This window comes from Podospora pseudopauciseta, chromosome 6 (genome assembly GCF_035222475.1).
Source record: "Podospora pseudopauciseta strain CBS 411.78 chromosome 6, whole genome shotgun sequence".
Lineage (NCBI taxonomy): Eukaryota > Fungi > Ascomycota > Sordariomycetes > Sordariales > Podosporaceae > Podospora > Podospora pseudopauciseta.
The window spans coordinates 3,215,908-3,230,024 of record NC_085895.1 but is presented as its reverse complement, the minus strand read 5'-3'; the positions used below and the strand labels follow the sequence as shown (position 1 = coordinate 3,230,024).

The window sequence follows — 14,117 nt, the reverse complement described above, 5'->3', positions numbered from 1 at the left end:
GCTGCGTAAGCAGGCCGGAGGATGATCTGCCTTGAACTCTTGTACGGCCCTGGTGCTCTTTCCTTCCAAGACAGGCCATATCGAATTGATCTTGGGGGTGAAGGTGTTAAAACAACTCGTCGGACACACAGCCGAAATCCACGTTACATTCGAGCCCGCAGTAGTCGAATACATCTGCAAAGTCGCAATTGCCGCCATCTCAGACTCATTCCCTGAGCGGATCCGCAACCGTATCAGGGGCCTTTAGCAGAGGAGGGGTCGGGAAGGGAATTGTGTTCTCGCCATTTCAGCTTCATCCATGCCCTTCCCGATTGCCAGCGCTTTCAGTTACTGAAGCTTTACTCAGCTCCGGTTTGAAGCGCTCAGAGTTGCCCGTTTGAGAGCGAACAAGTTTACCCATCTTTGCTTTGGTGCGTGGCAAGGCTGATGCGAGCGACGGTGGAAAGTCACGACTTTTGGTAGTTGAGCAGGCGACGTGCTTACTAAATAGACCAAAGGAAAATGAGAAATGGGACAGGCAGATCGACCCGACAGCGACAGGTAGTTTTGCAGTGAGGAACCACGCTGTCCAGGAAGGTACACCTCAAAGAGCGGACACTAGTCGGTGAGCTGGGACCACCATTGTGGGAAGGGGTAGCCGAGTTCCTTCCACGTTATTGAGCCCTACCGCCCAGATAGCAGGCGGGGAAAGAATGGAAAGAGAGTATATCGTATATAAACGAGGTTCCTGGGATAGGTTAGGGAACTGAAAAGAGCTAGACAATAACAACGGAACCCAGGAATGAAGCAAAACTGTGGTGTAGAGTGTATTATCTGTAAGTATTAAGCTCGATCTACATATAGCCGTAAGACGATCGGGGCGGGGATGACTCTGACTGTGACAGGGAGCATGGGTGTGAGTAATAACCTTGACTTCTTACTTCATGGCAGCGGTAGGCCGATTGTGCATACCTCAGGGCTCGTAACAAAACGATGACATGTGCCATGTTAGAGTCCACCTGACAGTTGCTTGGGGCATAGCGAGGCTGCCAATTGCACCAATAGAAAGGCAACCAGTCATTGGCTGGTGGTTTCCTTGTCATTTTCCCCAGCTGCAACAGCGCCAGCCTCCAGTGTCAGTTCAATCGTATAAGTTCCGCCGCCTCCGATAATCATATCTCCGAAACGGTCCTCAGTCTGATTTCCGCTGCACTTCCCTCCCCCGATATAGCTTCGGGCACAGGTTCCATTTCTTTCTGTAGCTGCCCCTGCGTAGTCCCACCTCTTTCCACGCCCAAGACGACCTTTTTGTGCTCCTTGCTTAACCTTTGCCCTCGAACCAACAAAGTGAAGACAGTAGCAAGCCCCGCAAATGCAACATACTGTTCGATTAGCAGCTGATCAATTCCCAAACACCAACAGACGATAAAAAGCCACATACCATGATCCAAACCAACCTCAGCGACTCAAAATATGCGCCCCTCACAAACTGCTGTTGCTGCTCACCAAGCAATCCAATCCTCTCGATACTCCCGGCCGCTTCTCCCCCTCCAAACCAATTGGCGATATCACCTCCCAATTTCTCAACCAGACCACGGTTCCACCCGTCCATTCCATTCTGAAAGATCACTCCCCCAACGACAATCGACACCGCAGTCGCCATCGATCTCGCAAACCCCATCGCCGCAATCACCGCCGCAGTATCAAGCTCGCTCGCCGCCGCCTGCGCAGCCAGAATCGGCCCCTCGATGTTCATACCCACTCCTACTCCAGCCAGAATCTCGTACCCGAACAACTTCCCGAGATTATCTCGCTCCGCAAAGTCAAGGCTGACGAACAACCCCACTCCAAGCATGAGGAAGACCTGCGCGGCATACATAACGGGGAGATACCTCCCCGTCTTTTGGATAGCCACCCCCGCAAAAGCCGCCGATAACGAACACGAGACGATCAGTGGGACAAGGTGGACTCCGGACGTGAGCGCATTGGCTCCCAGCACGGATTGGGAATAGAGAGGGAGATAATACGCCAGTCCAATGAAAACGAACGAGTCAAAGGCGAAGACGCCGTAGGCAGCGATGGTGGAGAGATTGGGGAATAACCTTGCGGGGAATATTGGGTTGGGGGCTAACTTCCACTCGTTGAAGAAGAAGAGGAACAGGGTCAGGACGCCAAAGACGAGGAGGTTGATGACTGTGGGGGAAGACCAGGCTAGCACTACATTGCCGAAGTCCAGGGCCAGGAGGATCATCAGGGCACTACCGATAATGAGAAGCGAGCCAGACCAGTCCAGAGCTTTGAGCCCGGTCAGGATCGGGGTCTTGGGTGGTGATGGGAGTGGAAGGAAGATGAGGACGGTGAAGAAAACTAGAAAACAGATGGGAACTATGGATTTGTTAGTGTGATTCTGTGGAGGAAGAAAGCTCAAGTGACAAAACTGACGGTTTATCCAAAAACACCACCTCCAACTCAACCTGGTGCTCATCACACCACCTATCACCGGCCCAATCGCACTCCCCAACGCCCACACCCCGCTTGTTACCGCGAGATACAACCCCCTATCTCTCAAGCTGAACGAGTCACAAATTATCACATTGACCATCATCCCCATCCCACTCGCGCCTATCCCTTGCCATGCTCTTCCGATGATTAGGGAGTGCAAGTTCTCTGCTAGGGCGCATAGCAAGCTTGCGAAGAAGAAGATGGCCTGTGATAAAAGCATGATGGGTTTGCGGCCAAAGATGTCGGACACTGCGCCCCAGATGGGTGTGCTCGCTGTGTGGGCGAGGATGAAGGAAGAGCCGATCCAGATGTAGCCTTGTGGGGAGGCAAAGTCGGCCACGATGGAGGGAATGGAGGGGGTGAGGATCGTCAGGTCGAGAGAAGACAAGAGAACAGAAAGGCAGAGGGGTGTTAGGAGGAGAGTGATGTCCCGCTTGGACATGGAAAAGTCGGGGTGGCTATCATCCTCAGGTGGTACTTTAGGGCCGGAAAGTGTGATGAGGTTGCTGTTGGAGGGGTTGGTGTGTGCAGGTTGGGGTGCAACGGTAACGGTTTGTGTCTGCGTTGCCATTCTGGATGTACTAACTAGTATGAATGGTATGATGAACGATGCAAGGCAAAAAGGCAAAAAACATGGGAGTTGAGGCTGACATGAAGTCAAGATAAAGTTGTTGATTACGGAATGGTCGGAGGTACGTACTTCCGATACCCCTGTCGGCCTTTGTCCAAGCATCACCGAGCTGACTGCCTGGTGAGATTGAGGTAACAATGGGATCCGAGATATCGCAAACCAATGGCTGAGCACCAGACAATTTGGGAAGTCCGAGGTCAACTCATTGCTTGGTTTCTTGACTTTAAGCTACCTCTGATGACCAGACTATAGCGTCAAACGATTCCACCGCCCCCAGCTCTCAATCACTTCGTCTTCACCTTCTCCCCATCTTTCAACCTCCCGAAAACATCAAACACAACCCCCCACCTCACCAAATTCAACAGCGCGGATGCCAACACCCCGCCCCAAACCAAGTCGTTCCATTTGCCAAACTCCCAAAACGCCTCCGCGCCCAAACCCTTGTAGATGGACCAGATATGGCCATAATCCGCCAGCCCGACCACGACGCAATAGCCCTTGACGGTCCATTTATCCTTGCTGAAGCAGCACACGACAGCCAAGCCCGCGAGGAGGAGGAAGACGTTGACCAGCTGGAGGGTGACCGTTTCGGCCTGGGGAGAGAAATCGGGAGGCTGAGTAGTCTTGGTGGTGTAGAGCAAGTCGGGCGGGAGTTGACGGGTGAAGTAGTGCTGGGCGCCAGGGTTGATGATGCCGACGCGGTAAGCTTCGAGGCTGGGGAATTGTGAGTGATTTGGGCAATTAGAGGGGTGGGCAGAATGGGGGACGTACAGCATCAGTGGCTCGATCACGCCGAGGATGATGAGCGGGAAGGTTGGGAGGATTGAGCGTGTCATTTTGGTGGTAATTTTCTTGACGGCAATGAGTGAAAGAGTGTGTAAACAATTCAATGAGTGAAAGAGTGTGTAGACAATTCGACAGCGCCTAGGGGGAGTTGCTTGTTAAGTGACAGTGGCAGAGTCTTTCAGGGCTGTTGGTTGGGAAGGATCAACCCTGTGTCACAGGGTTTTGCGTGGATGCGGTTGGCTGTTGGGACGATGCAATTGGTGCTGTGTGGGTGCTGTTGGCTGGTGTTGCCTGGGTTAGGGTTTCGTCGACACAGGAGTGACCCCTGAGCGGTGGATACATCTCCTTCCCGGATTTGTTTACTTTACTTCCTCAGCAACCGACGAACAACCCGTCCGCGTTCTCGCCGTTGACGATGGCACTTCCGGTTCCGGCATATCTGCATCCTTGCACAAGCTATGCAGAATTTGCTCAAGTTTTCGCCATGGACCTCGAGCGGTGAACTTCTTCAATCGGCGATCCTGGTTTGACCCCTCCACCAATGCTGGTCACATCGCTCACTTTAAGCGATGTCTTTAGCGAGCAGGCTCGGGTCAAGCTTTTTTTTCTCAATGGAGGCTTCTAAAATAAGAAGATGTGGAAGCACCAAGCCCTGCACAGTATGGCTTTCTTGATCTTGGAAAAGCGGTGATGAAAGGGGCCTGGCTGTCGTTACCCTTGGGAGCCTTTTCAATCGCAGAGGCTTTGTCAATATTGCGCAGATTGTAAAAGAGTTTCTTGATGGCTGGATTGCGGGTTTGTGGGTCAGAAGGGAAGCCGGCGTGGCGCCGGCCGTTGGGGCCATGTGTCTGGGGAACAAGTTGGGGGTCTCAGGGTTGCATTTTTTTTTAAATTTACCGCGCCAACTGACTACCGAACCCAGGCGACCTTAAAACTTATAAACATCATTTCGTTTGCAGCGCCGCCCTAAACCTAGGGTCTAGGCCTCTGAGGCTCTGGCCTGCACTGGAGGTGGAAAAAAAGCTGCTATCTTCGCCTCGTTGATCATACCAGGATCCTTACTGCGGGAAGACGCACTATGCCATCGCCGGGCCTCGATCCCGGGTGCCCGTCGACCTTAAGGTGCACGGACGGTTCACCCTGTGGCGGTCTCGGGTTCAATGATCGAATCAGCGGGATGGACTGATAAACACTAGCAGGGGTGCAGACTCGCCAACCAATCGATAAACAACAGCTAGAATATGTGGTCCCTGTCTCGACCAGCGTAGACTTGACCACCCTGACGACCTACGGGCTTGGCCGCTTCGCTAGACTTCCCCGGCCGCTGAATCTCGCGCCATGAAAAGCGGAGTGGCTCCCAAAGACGACCGGTATTGCGTTCCCAGTTTCTTTTGTCTTCAACTCGACGACGACAGAGCAACACTTCATCCCCCGAACCAACAAGTCCGAGTTTGCAGCAAGACAAGATGTCAATCTTTACCGACGAAGCCCGAAAGATCCTCGGTCATCTGACCACGACCTTCACAGCTCCGGAAGCATGCTGGACACCGGCCCATCACACCGTGTTCAACGTGGGCTGGTTGGGCCAGAGGTGCGGGCCGAAAGACGTCCAGGATAACGCCGACTGCTGGCCGCCGACGACAACAGGCGCTCCGAGAACCAACCCGGCCTTCTACGGCTGGGGATTCTACTCGCCCGGCCTCCACTGCCCAGCGGGCTATGTGTCGGCATGCACCGCCAGCGCCACCTCTCAAGGTTGGCGCGTACAGTACCGGATGGAGCCAGAAGAGACCTTTGTGGGCTGTTGCCCAGAGGGCTATGCGTGCCACAACGAGAACGGCCAAACCTGCATCTCGAATGCTCGAGCCACCACCATTTCGACATATCAATGCGAGAGCGGAAGCCAGATCAATCTCGCTCCGATGACTCTCCCCAACAAGAACTGGTCCCAGGCGTATATTTATGCACCCATGATCCAGCTCGCGTGGAAGCCCTCTGTCACACGGCAAAAGTCAACCACCCACAACCACCACCAACAACACTGTCGATACCACCGCAAGGAGGGGTAACTGCACGTTGTGAGCCAGTCGTCAAAGTGAGGCAGACAATCAGAAGCCATGGCGGTTATCAAAGGAAGCCCACTGGCCCTGTATGATATTGAAGGACTTGGCAGCGGCCTGAGGCCAACAAGGGCACGGGCCAGGCAAGGGAGGATAAAATACGCGTTCAGGATCACCAAGACTGTATTACTTCTTCATCTTTTCAGTATCACGCTCTTCGAGGCCATTGAAGATTATTAGCCTGAATTGAACCATGAGTTCCAAGCCCTGATATTGCAGCCCTTGTCACACCCTCAGACCTTCCCTCGTCGGCTGTTTCCTCGGACCCAGGACCGACCAACACATCAGCGCCCGAGGAGCCTTCCAGCGGTGGCATCTCGAGCGGAGCAATAGCCGGCATTGCGGTCGGTGCTGTTGCGGTGGCAATTGCCATCGTGGTTGGCGCCTTTTTGCTTTGGAGGACGAAGCGTCGTGGATTGGCCCGCGGCGGTACCGACTCAAAAGCAGAATTACCTGTCACTGAGGCAGGCACACCTCCGCCCGGACCCGTCGTTTCTGGGCCTGGAGAGAAATACTATTACTCCGGCCAGCCCGAACAACAGTTGCACCCCGGTATGAAGGAGCCACAAATGACGACGTACGAACTTGGACAGACGCAAGCGCCAGCCGAGTTGAGCAGTGACCGATGGAATACAGAGGGCAGGGTGGAAGCTCCCGGTCCTGAGATTGCTTCAAGGGATCTGGAGAGTGCACATGGCACCCCGCCAGCCGGCCAGCCAGCCGCGTTGCACAGAGGCGCATGAATGGAAACACAAAACATTAGAAAGGGGGAGAATTGAGCGGCGGCAACGTCGGTATACCCTTATTAGTAATCTTCCGGTATCAAACTTGGCTACATATTTAATTCAATACAGAGATGACATTCTTTTCGTGATAATAAAGCTCGTTCGTTGTGCGTGTAGTTGACGGAATGAGACAGACGTGTGGCACCCAAAAATCCTGGCCAATTCGAAACAATGATGTCAGCATTCCAACCACCCACTATCCAAGAACATCACACAATTCACACTTACAGCCTTAACCTTTCTTTCTCTCCCACACACAACCAACCAAACATGAAAAGCCAATCGCTACTATCCTCATTGTCCCGCCTCCTCCCAACAATCACAGCATGCACCCCTTCCATCCCAGCATCACCACCCACCCTCCCAAACCCTCACAACGATGACACCATCCCCCTTTCCACCCGCGAATACTGGATCCACCAAGCCAACACCCTCGCCCTCTCCCACCCCTGCCCCTTCGCCGCCTTTGGTACCGTCATCGTGAACCACACCTCTGCCAACCCCCAAGGAACACTTATCTGCACCGGCTCCAACGGTAACTCCCGGATAGGAAACCCAACTTTGCACGGCGAAATTGCCGCCATTAATAATTGCTCCTCTCTTTTCGTCTCCTCTGCGTATAACATGACACCTGCCGAATCCCTAGCCGCATTCAAGGACCTGACACTCTACACCAACGCCGAAAGCTGCCCGATGTGCGCTGCCGCGGTGAGATGGGCGGGGTTTAGGGAGTACGTTTACGGGGTTCCGATCAAAGAGTTGATTGAACTGGGATGGGGGCAGTTGGACATCGGGAGTGAAGAGGTTATTGGGAGTGGCGTTGGAATGAGGGATAAGGACCCGGAGGTGGTGCTTGGTGGGGTGGGGAGGGAGCAGAGTAAAGTGTTGTTTGGGTGGCAGTTTGTGAGCGGCGAGTGTCCGCGTGGTTGTGAAAGGGGGAGAGTGGAAGAAAGGTGTCTGCCGGGTGGGTAGAGGGGCTGTTTAAGAGACTGGTAGTTGAAGAAGAGACGAAAAATCTGGAGATAGTAACCGGTGAATACCACTTACTCAGTGTACATCTACCTAACCTTGTTGAGGTTCTTTGACACAAACAGCTCACTTGGTTCTCGTTAACATGCAGTCCCCTAGAGCATCCTTACTCCTTCTTGCAGTGACCTAAATGTTCCAACATTTCTCCATCATTCTCCGACACACTGTCAACCATTTCCCCACTTGCAACCACAGTCCATGGCTTCAACATCCTCCAGCACCCTCCAACACATTCAAACACTTCGCGACACTTTCCAACCATTCATGAACACACTAAGACATGTTTCCGCACAACCGCACATCTGAGCCCCCCAGCTAGGTTCTCAAATAATGTGAAACAAATCCTCCTTCAGCTCCATAATTTGGTGATGCAGAGCCCAATCCCAGGGACGAGGAAACTTCTTCAGCCTCAAACACTTGTTATGGGCTTGTCTGTATGCTGAGATGCTGATGTTGACATCCACTGTCGGATGCTTGTCCCGAAACTGTTGAAGTGCGCCAAGAGATCTGTCCAGCATAATGAATTATACAGCAGAATTTCCTTCTCGTTGCCGATGTGTTGGTATCTCCCACCTACTATCAAAAAAATGCCATATGGACTACTTCATCTGCCAGCTGATGCCCAGTAAAGTGTGATTGTGCCCAAGGACCCACGAGATTGTCAGGAGGCCGCCCAACTCCTGAAGCTTACTGGTGAGTTCAGCCAAATTAAGGTATAACGGCATTGTCGTCAGCGTAAACCCTGGGTGCCCTGAACGGACATCTATCCAACATCGAGAGTACCTATTAGCTGTCGGAAAACACAAACACCTCTGCCCTTTCAACTCTTGGGGTGAGACGTAGTCGGAGGATCATCAACGCAATGCACCAGACGAACAGCATCTTCTTCGACCTCGGGCAGTTGGTTGATCGTCGCAGCAATTGCAGGGCTTCCCTCCGCGGTTGACCTTTAATCGTCCCAACAACCGCAGAGCACAACAGCTGTGGGCGCTGCTGGAGGGGTTGCTGGCGGTGCTATGGCCGCCGGGCTCGTCGTAATCCGTTTCCGCGCTCTCGTCGGGCGCTTCAAAGCGCGGTGTTATCCAGAATCAGGCCGCGGCCCAATCCCAATATTCGCCCCGAAACCGCTTACCAGCACGCTTTTCTGTATCCTCAATTCCCAATTCAGCAAGCACCCGAATTGGACTATCGGAGCGAAGGGGCCGTTTGGTTTCGTTCAGTAGCATGGTTGCTACCTGAAGAGATGAGCCTGTAAATAACGAGTATTAGCGGTGTTGCGATTGCGAGATGTTAGCATACTTTCAAAACGAACTGTTATAATGTCAAGGATGGGGGTTGTCGCTTGGCTGAGGGCAGAGAGTACGGGAAAGGTTAAGATTGGAAGGAGAGGAGGGAGGTCCAGATATAAATAAGAAGCCTCCTTGGAACTGGCGGAGACTTGAACCTGTCATGTGATTCCACCACTTGAACAGGACTTCGCACAACGGTACTGAATCTCAGGGCTCAACTACCCAGGAGCTTTCGCGTATGTAGCTCCCGGGCAACGGTAGTTGAGGTGACGATGAAGAGGGGCGGACAAAACTTATAGGTCATCATACCGTCCTGTACTATCCTCCCCAAAACCAGCTAGATTGGTGCTGTAGAATGACGGAGAAGAACTGATTACTTCGGATGGCTTCTTTGTTGGTAACGATGGGGCGCGTGTCCAAGAGCAAGTCGCATGAGGAAAAAGAAGAAAAAGTCTGAATTGCCCAGATCCAATGCGTACCCTCCGGGCCCGGCAATGTTATATCTCCGCCGGGAAGGAAGGAGCAGATGGCCTCTTGCGACCCAATAACAGAGGTAGGGGCCATGGTGGGGTTTATATACTGCATTGGAGACCTTGACAATAGGGTCGCCCATGGCCTAATTAGTTAAGACGCTCGACTGTGTTCCAGGGACCCTTCTCGCACTTCATCCACGGGTTAAGGCTACTGGGCAGTTGAGAGCTACCCTGTTCTAGACAGGGTTGGGTAGCTCTGTTTGGGCTTGACTTTTTCTTGTTTTTTCTTTTCTCCTCCACTCTTTCATGCTTATCTTCATTACCACTTACCTACCTATTACCAAATCGCTATGTTGAATCTGATAGATACCTTCTTTTGTCTAGTCGTTCACTTCAAGAGCAGCTGTCTTTACAGTTCCATATCACCATTTGGAAAGAATAATCGTAGCTGTTGACAAAGATTCTACTTACATCTACGAGAGCCCGAATCCCTTGCCTCCTCAAAACAGAAGCGGTCTCGATTAGAAATGATACCTCGACCCATGCCCCCAACTCTCCACCCGCGGCCCGACGGGGCACGATTCCAAAAAGTCAGCGTACTTATCCGCCACGACCCGCCATTCGTGCTCACGGACCTTGTAGCGACAGTCAAACACTCGATATCCCTGACGTACATCACTGCTGCGGCATGCAAACATGTTATGAAGGTATTTACCGCTCATGTGGCCGTTGGCAAAATCCCCAAATGCGACGGCCTCAAGGGAGGAGATTCCCTCTTGCCCGAAGACCCAATTGAGAAACCGAGCAAATTCGGGGTCAAGGTATGCCATCATTCTTGAAGGGGGGACGGGAATGGTTTTGTCTCCGCTGACCCGTCGGCTGACACTCGACATGAAAACCTTCGAACCAAATGGATCTTCTCTATTGGAGCCTGTCTGCCGAAGATGTAAGAGCTTGAGGCGGCGGGATGATGAGGTGAAAGGCCTGAGGAGGGTTATCTGCACGGTCGACGACCAGTTAGCGATGCTTAGGAGGTGCGGTCCTGCGATGGCATTGAGGATACATACGAGAAATTGCTCGGATCCCCCATCCTGCGTTGTAGCTTTCGCAAACGGGTCCGAAGATACGCCGAGGCATTCGAGCTTTGAGAGCGGCGACAGGGGATGAGTGGCAGGATCCTTCATCCAGTTGCTAATGGTCGCTTGTGGAATATCGAGCTTTCCAACGACATCATGAATCCAATCAACATTTCTCTGGATGCCCCCCATCGTGCAAGTCCGACCTGTCCTCCTGATTGATCCTCGCGGGTGAATCACCAGATTCTTTAACGTAGAGCCATGATAGCCAACGGTAGACCATAGGGGATGAAAATTATCCCGGCTGTCCGGATAGTAGATGGTCTTTTTCCACCCGATGTAAAGCTTTTCGAGGCCTTTGAATGAAAGGAGGAAATGGTTTAGTGTGTTCGTGACTTCATCCTCGTCACGGTCCGCATAGTCAGCCAGGAATTCTAAAGCCTTGAGCTGAAGCGGGCTGTTCCTTGCCATGATTCCTTTCAAGAATTCGCTCGACCGTGAGCATTGGCGTAGTGTAAGTGCTGTGAGGCCACTGACGTTGAATGCCCGGTCCATGCTCTCGGTCAAGTCAATATTCCGCAACGACAGCGTCACTAGTGACGGGAAAGACACTGTTGGATTCGCTACCAGTTTGTCGTTGCGTTCGTCTGTCGACTTCCTATCTCTTGCATCTTCGCAGTCTTCTCCGCCATATAAGAGCTCTTCTAAAGAGCACCCATGCACCAACTCCTCGATTTGAAGGTCACGCAGGTGCCCTCTATTTGTTCCCAGCATTCTTCGCACTGGTACAACATGAGATCGTGGTAATGAGTTCAAGATGACCCGTTTGAGTTGGCGGAAGGGAAGGTGCAAGCTTTCACGGGAAACCTTGCAACAGGCATCAGCCGTCAATGTGATAGACTCGAGTTGCGGTTGCGCTTGGAAGAGACTATCAAAAGCAGCCTGAGGAATGCATGTTGCCAAGTCCCAGGTGAAGGATCTGAGTTGGCCAGCGGGTATGTGTCCAATGACAGATTGTATAGCGAGGGCAATGTCGTCCATGGGGTCGGAATCCAGCTGCTCACCCATTCGTTCTATACTTGCCTCGATGCATCTCTGATTCCTGTAGAACCACTGATCGAATGACCATCCGGCGACTGGCGCTGCTCGTTGCAAGCCTCTCCAGTAGTTAAGATCCTCTGGGGGCGGCTGCCGGTGCAGGCAGGCGACGTTGGGCCAGTCTTCCTCCTTCTCATAGTCCCACAGCTTCCATCGAGTGTCCCGTCGAAACACAACGGCGGAGGCATTCTGTATGGAAGAAGAAGCATTCTGAAACGCATGGGCGCACTCTTCGATCTGTTTGATGTTGAAAGAAGACGGTCGGCCTGTTGAGCCAGCAGTGTCGACACACAGTGTTCTCCAGAACCTGGGTGTCCATATGGCGTGGAAGGTCTTGGAGACGAGAGAGAGATTTCTGAAATCTTGAATACGAAACCCTCTAGCGACTTCTCTAAGAAGCTCCTCAGGGAGACGTTCGAACATGATGAAAAAAATTGGTGGGGATGTCAAGATTTAAATGGTCGACCGTTATCTGTTGTTGCTGGGAAGAGCAGATGTCCCTTTTATAGGGGCGACTGCCTGGAGGTGGGGCCGCCTGAGCCAATGAGACGTCGACCAAGCGGAATCTCTTTCCCCTGCTTCAAAACGAACCAACACGCAACCCACGGATTCAGAAAGGCTAAATGGCAGTTTATCTTATCTCTGTTGGGCTCTTTGAGCAAGAGGGCTATGATGTAATGGGGAAAAATGGTGCCTTCTTCAAACAAACCCCACAATGGGCCTTGCTTTGGGTTTTATAAGTCATAGATATCTAAAATTAAAGAAAATAAACTAAGGAAAGTCTCTCAGGTTATCAATACCGGGCTAGCTTAACAAAATACAGCAGTCGCCATTTCAAATGTAAAGACCCCTTCCAATGTACCAACCCTGTCAATACAGTCACTGCCGGCACAATTCCCCTTGTCCTCGAACAAAATGCTACGTCTGTTGTTGCTACTCGCATCACTGCTTAGTCTGGACTGTACGCTGAGACTCCGGCTTTGGGGGAGGTGCTACCCGAGAAACTCGCCCCCAGTGTTCCATAAACTCCTTGCTGATATAGCGTTAGCGGTCAAGCCCTTGAAATGAAGGTCTGGCTATAGATCAACAACTTACCCTGAGTCACTACACCATCCTTGAATGAACCTGATCGACCTACCGACTTCGGACCAACGATATTTCTCGACATTATCCTGCATTGTTCCCAAGGAAAGGTAGCAAGACCGCTTCGGGCACGGGCTTCGATCCTCAGCAAGATGAGGACAGATAGGTGTCTTGACGGTGTTGACATCCTGTTGCACGAGCTGTGTGGAGGTGACATCGCTACCCCAAATTGATGTCGTTTGAAACCCAGTCGGAATCCTATCATTCTTGTATGCGGAACTCCACACCGTTGAGCTGGTGATGCAGCGCAAGTACAGCTGATCGTTGAGCCAGCATTCTAACTTGGGGATGCCGAAATGTTTTGCCTCGGCTAGGATATCGGCGTAGAGCTTGTAGTTGTGCCCCTTTTTCTGGTCATAGAGCAATGGGAACACACCGCGCCGCAGATACTGGAGAATGTGCCGGAATGCTTCTGGATCCGAGTCGATGAAGATGCTTTGATCTTCCTGCAAAGAAGACCTCCAATCACCTTGCAGAAGCAGCTTGAAAAAAAAACTCTTGGTGGTGAGACTATTGATTGTTGTAGTAAATTTATGGCCGCCAACGTCCAGAGTTATTTTTTCGAGGGGGTTGCTAATGAGTTCGTTGTATTGTGGTGGCGCCAATTGATGGTCAACGGGGACAGGGACATTGGAATCCATTGTCATGAGATTTGGTGTGGGTTTCAATTATAAGCCAAGTGTTTCAGCTGGAACGAAAAATGGTTGAAATGGGGTATTATATAGCTGAGTGCCCTCAGTGGAAAATCAGCGCTTACTTACAGCGTCCTCTCACCATCGTGGCTGTGTTCAGAGTCCGAATGCGAGACCGACACCTATGTGGCTGATGATGTAGTTGAAAAGCGAATAGTGGCTTGGTGAAGGATTCGCCGCTAATTTTGGGACAAAAATCGTTCATATATCTGCAGCCCTCCCTTAGTTTATCGCTCCCCACACAATCGGGAACTTGTATTTACTGTTCAGTTCACCATCTACTTTTTCTCCCTTGGGTGTACTCCATCCCAGCCTCCATCTTGTCTCTCATTTTCGAAGCCGTTCGAAAGCTCAAACTCGCCACAGTTCGATGCGCGCGCGAGCAGCAAACCCCTAGTTCAGCAGCACACGCAAGCGAGATACCCCGAGGTAGCTGGGACGATACCCCTCAAGCATACGGGGAAAGCGTCGGTGTATCAGGCAATGTGAACCAGTTGTCAGAGGGTTACATTAG

General features: G+C 52.0%; 6 protein-coding genes across 6 annotated transcripts; 2 read left to right on the top strand and 4 right to left on the bottom strand.

The window, feature by feature from the left end:
- Positions 1-1,081: 1,081 nt before the first annotated feature.
- On the bottom strand, positions 1,082-3,214 carry QC763_607770 (uncharacterized protein; the record flags this gene model as incomplete). Its single annotated transcript, XM_062914613.1, has 3 exons — positions 1,082-1,361; positions 1,421-2,364; positions 2,422-3,214. 3 exons carry the CDS (start codon positions 3,212-3,214, stop codon positions 1,152-1,154), a joined length of 1,947 nt encoding a protein of 648 aa, XP_062763313.1. The 3' UTR covers positions 1,082-1,151.
- Positions 3,215-3,396: 182 nt separating this feature from the next.
- On the bottom strand, positions 3,397-4,503 carry QC763_607765 (uncharacterized protein; the record flags this gene model as incomplete). The annotated part of the gene is made up of 3 exons (XM_062914612.1): positions 4,028-4,503; positions 3,884-3,999; positions 3,397-3,826 (listed from the first exon to the last, which is right to left on the bottom strand). The coding sequence occupies exons 2-3, from the start codon at positions 3,946-3,948 to the stop codon at positions 3,397-3,399; spliced, it is 495 nt and encodes a 164-aa protein (XP_062763312.1). The 5' UTR covers positions 3,949-3,999; positions 4,028-4,503.
- Positions 4,504-5,364: 861 nt separating this feature from the next.
- QC763_0097600 (uncharacterized protein) lies at positions 5,365-6,761 on the top strand (the record flags this gene model as incomplete). Its single annotated transcript, XM_062906345.1, has 2 exons — positions 5,365-5,895; positions 6,270-6,761. The coding sequence occupies 2 exons, from the start codon at positions 5,365-5,367 to the stop codon at positions 6,759-6,761; spliced, it is 1,023 nt and encodes a 340-aa protein (XP_062763311.1).
- A 312-nt stretch (positions 6,762-7,073) lies between these two features.
- QC763_0097590 (uncharacterized protein) lies at positions 7,074-7,775 on the top strand (the record flags this gene model as incomplete). Its single annotated transcript, XM_062906344.1, has 1 exon — positions 7,074-7,775. One exon carries the CDS (start codon positions 7,074-7,076, stop codon positions 7,773-7,775), a length of 702 nt encoding a protein of 233 aa, XP_062763310.1.
- A 2,247-nt stretch (positions 7,776-10,022) lies between these two features.
- QC763_0097580 (uncharacterized protein) lies at positions 10,023-12,235 on the bottom strand. The gene is made up of 2 exons (XM_062906343.1): positions 10,662-12,235; positions 10,023-10,592 (listed from the first exon to the last, which is right to left on the bottom strand). The coding sequence occupies exons 1-2, from the start codon at positions 12,189-12,191 to the stop codon at positions 10,116-10,118; spliced, it is 2,007 nt and encodes a 668-aa protein (XP_062763309.1). The 5' UTR covers positions 12,192-12,235; the 3' UTR covers positions 10,023-10,115.
- A 475-nt stretch (positions 12,236-12,710) lies between these two features.
- Positions 12,711-13,552, bottom strand: QC763_607730 (uncharacterized protein; the record flags this gene model as incomplete). The annotated part of the gene is made up of 2 exons (XM_062914611.1): positions 12,711-12,801; positions 12,864-13,552. 2 exons carry the CDS (start codon positions 13,550-13,552, stop codon positions 12,711-12,713), a joined length of 780 nt encoding a protein of 259 aa, XP_062763308.1.
- Positions 13,553-14,117: the final 565 nt, after the last annotated feature.

Excerpts from the sequence above, each read along its gene's own strand:
- QC763_0097580 (XM_062906343.1), bottom strand. The coding sequence starts at position 12,191 with ATGTTCGAACGTCTCCCTGAGGAGCTTCTTAGAGAAGTCGCTAGAGGG. Across the intron at positions 10,593-10,661 it reads GGGGATCCGAGCAATTTCTC|ATAACCCTCCTCAGGCCTTT; the intron begins GTATGTATCCTC and ends TCGACCGTGCAG.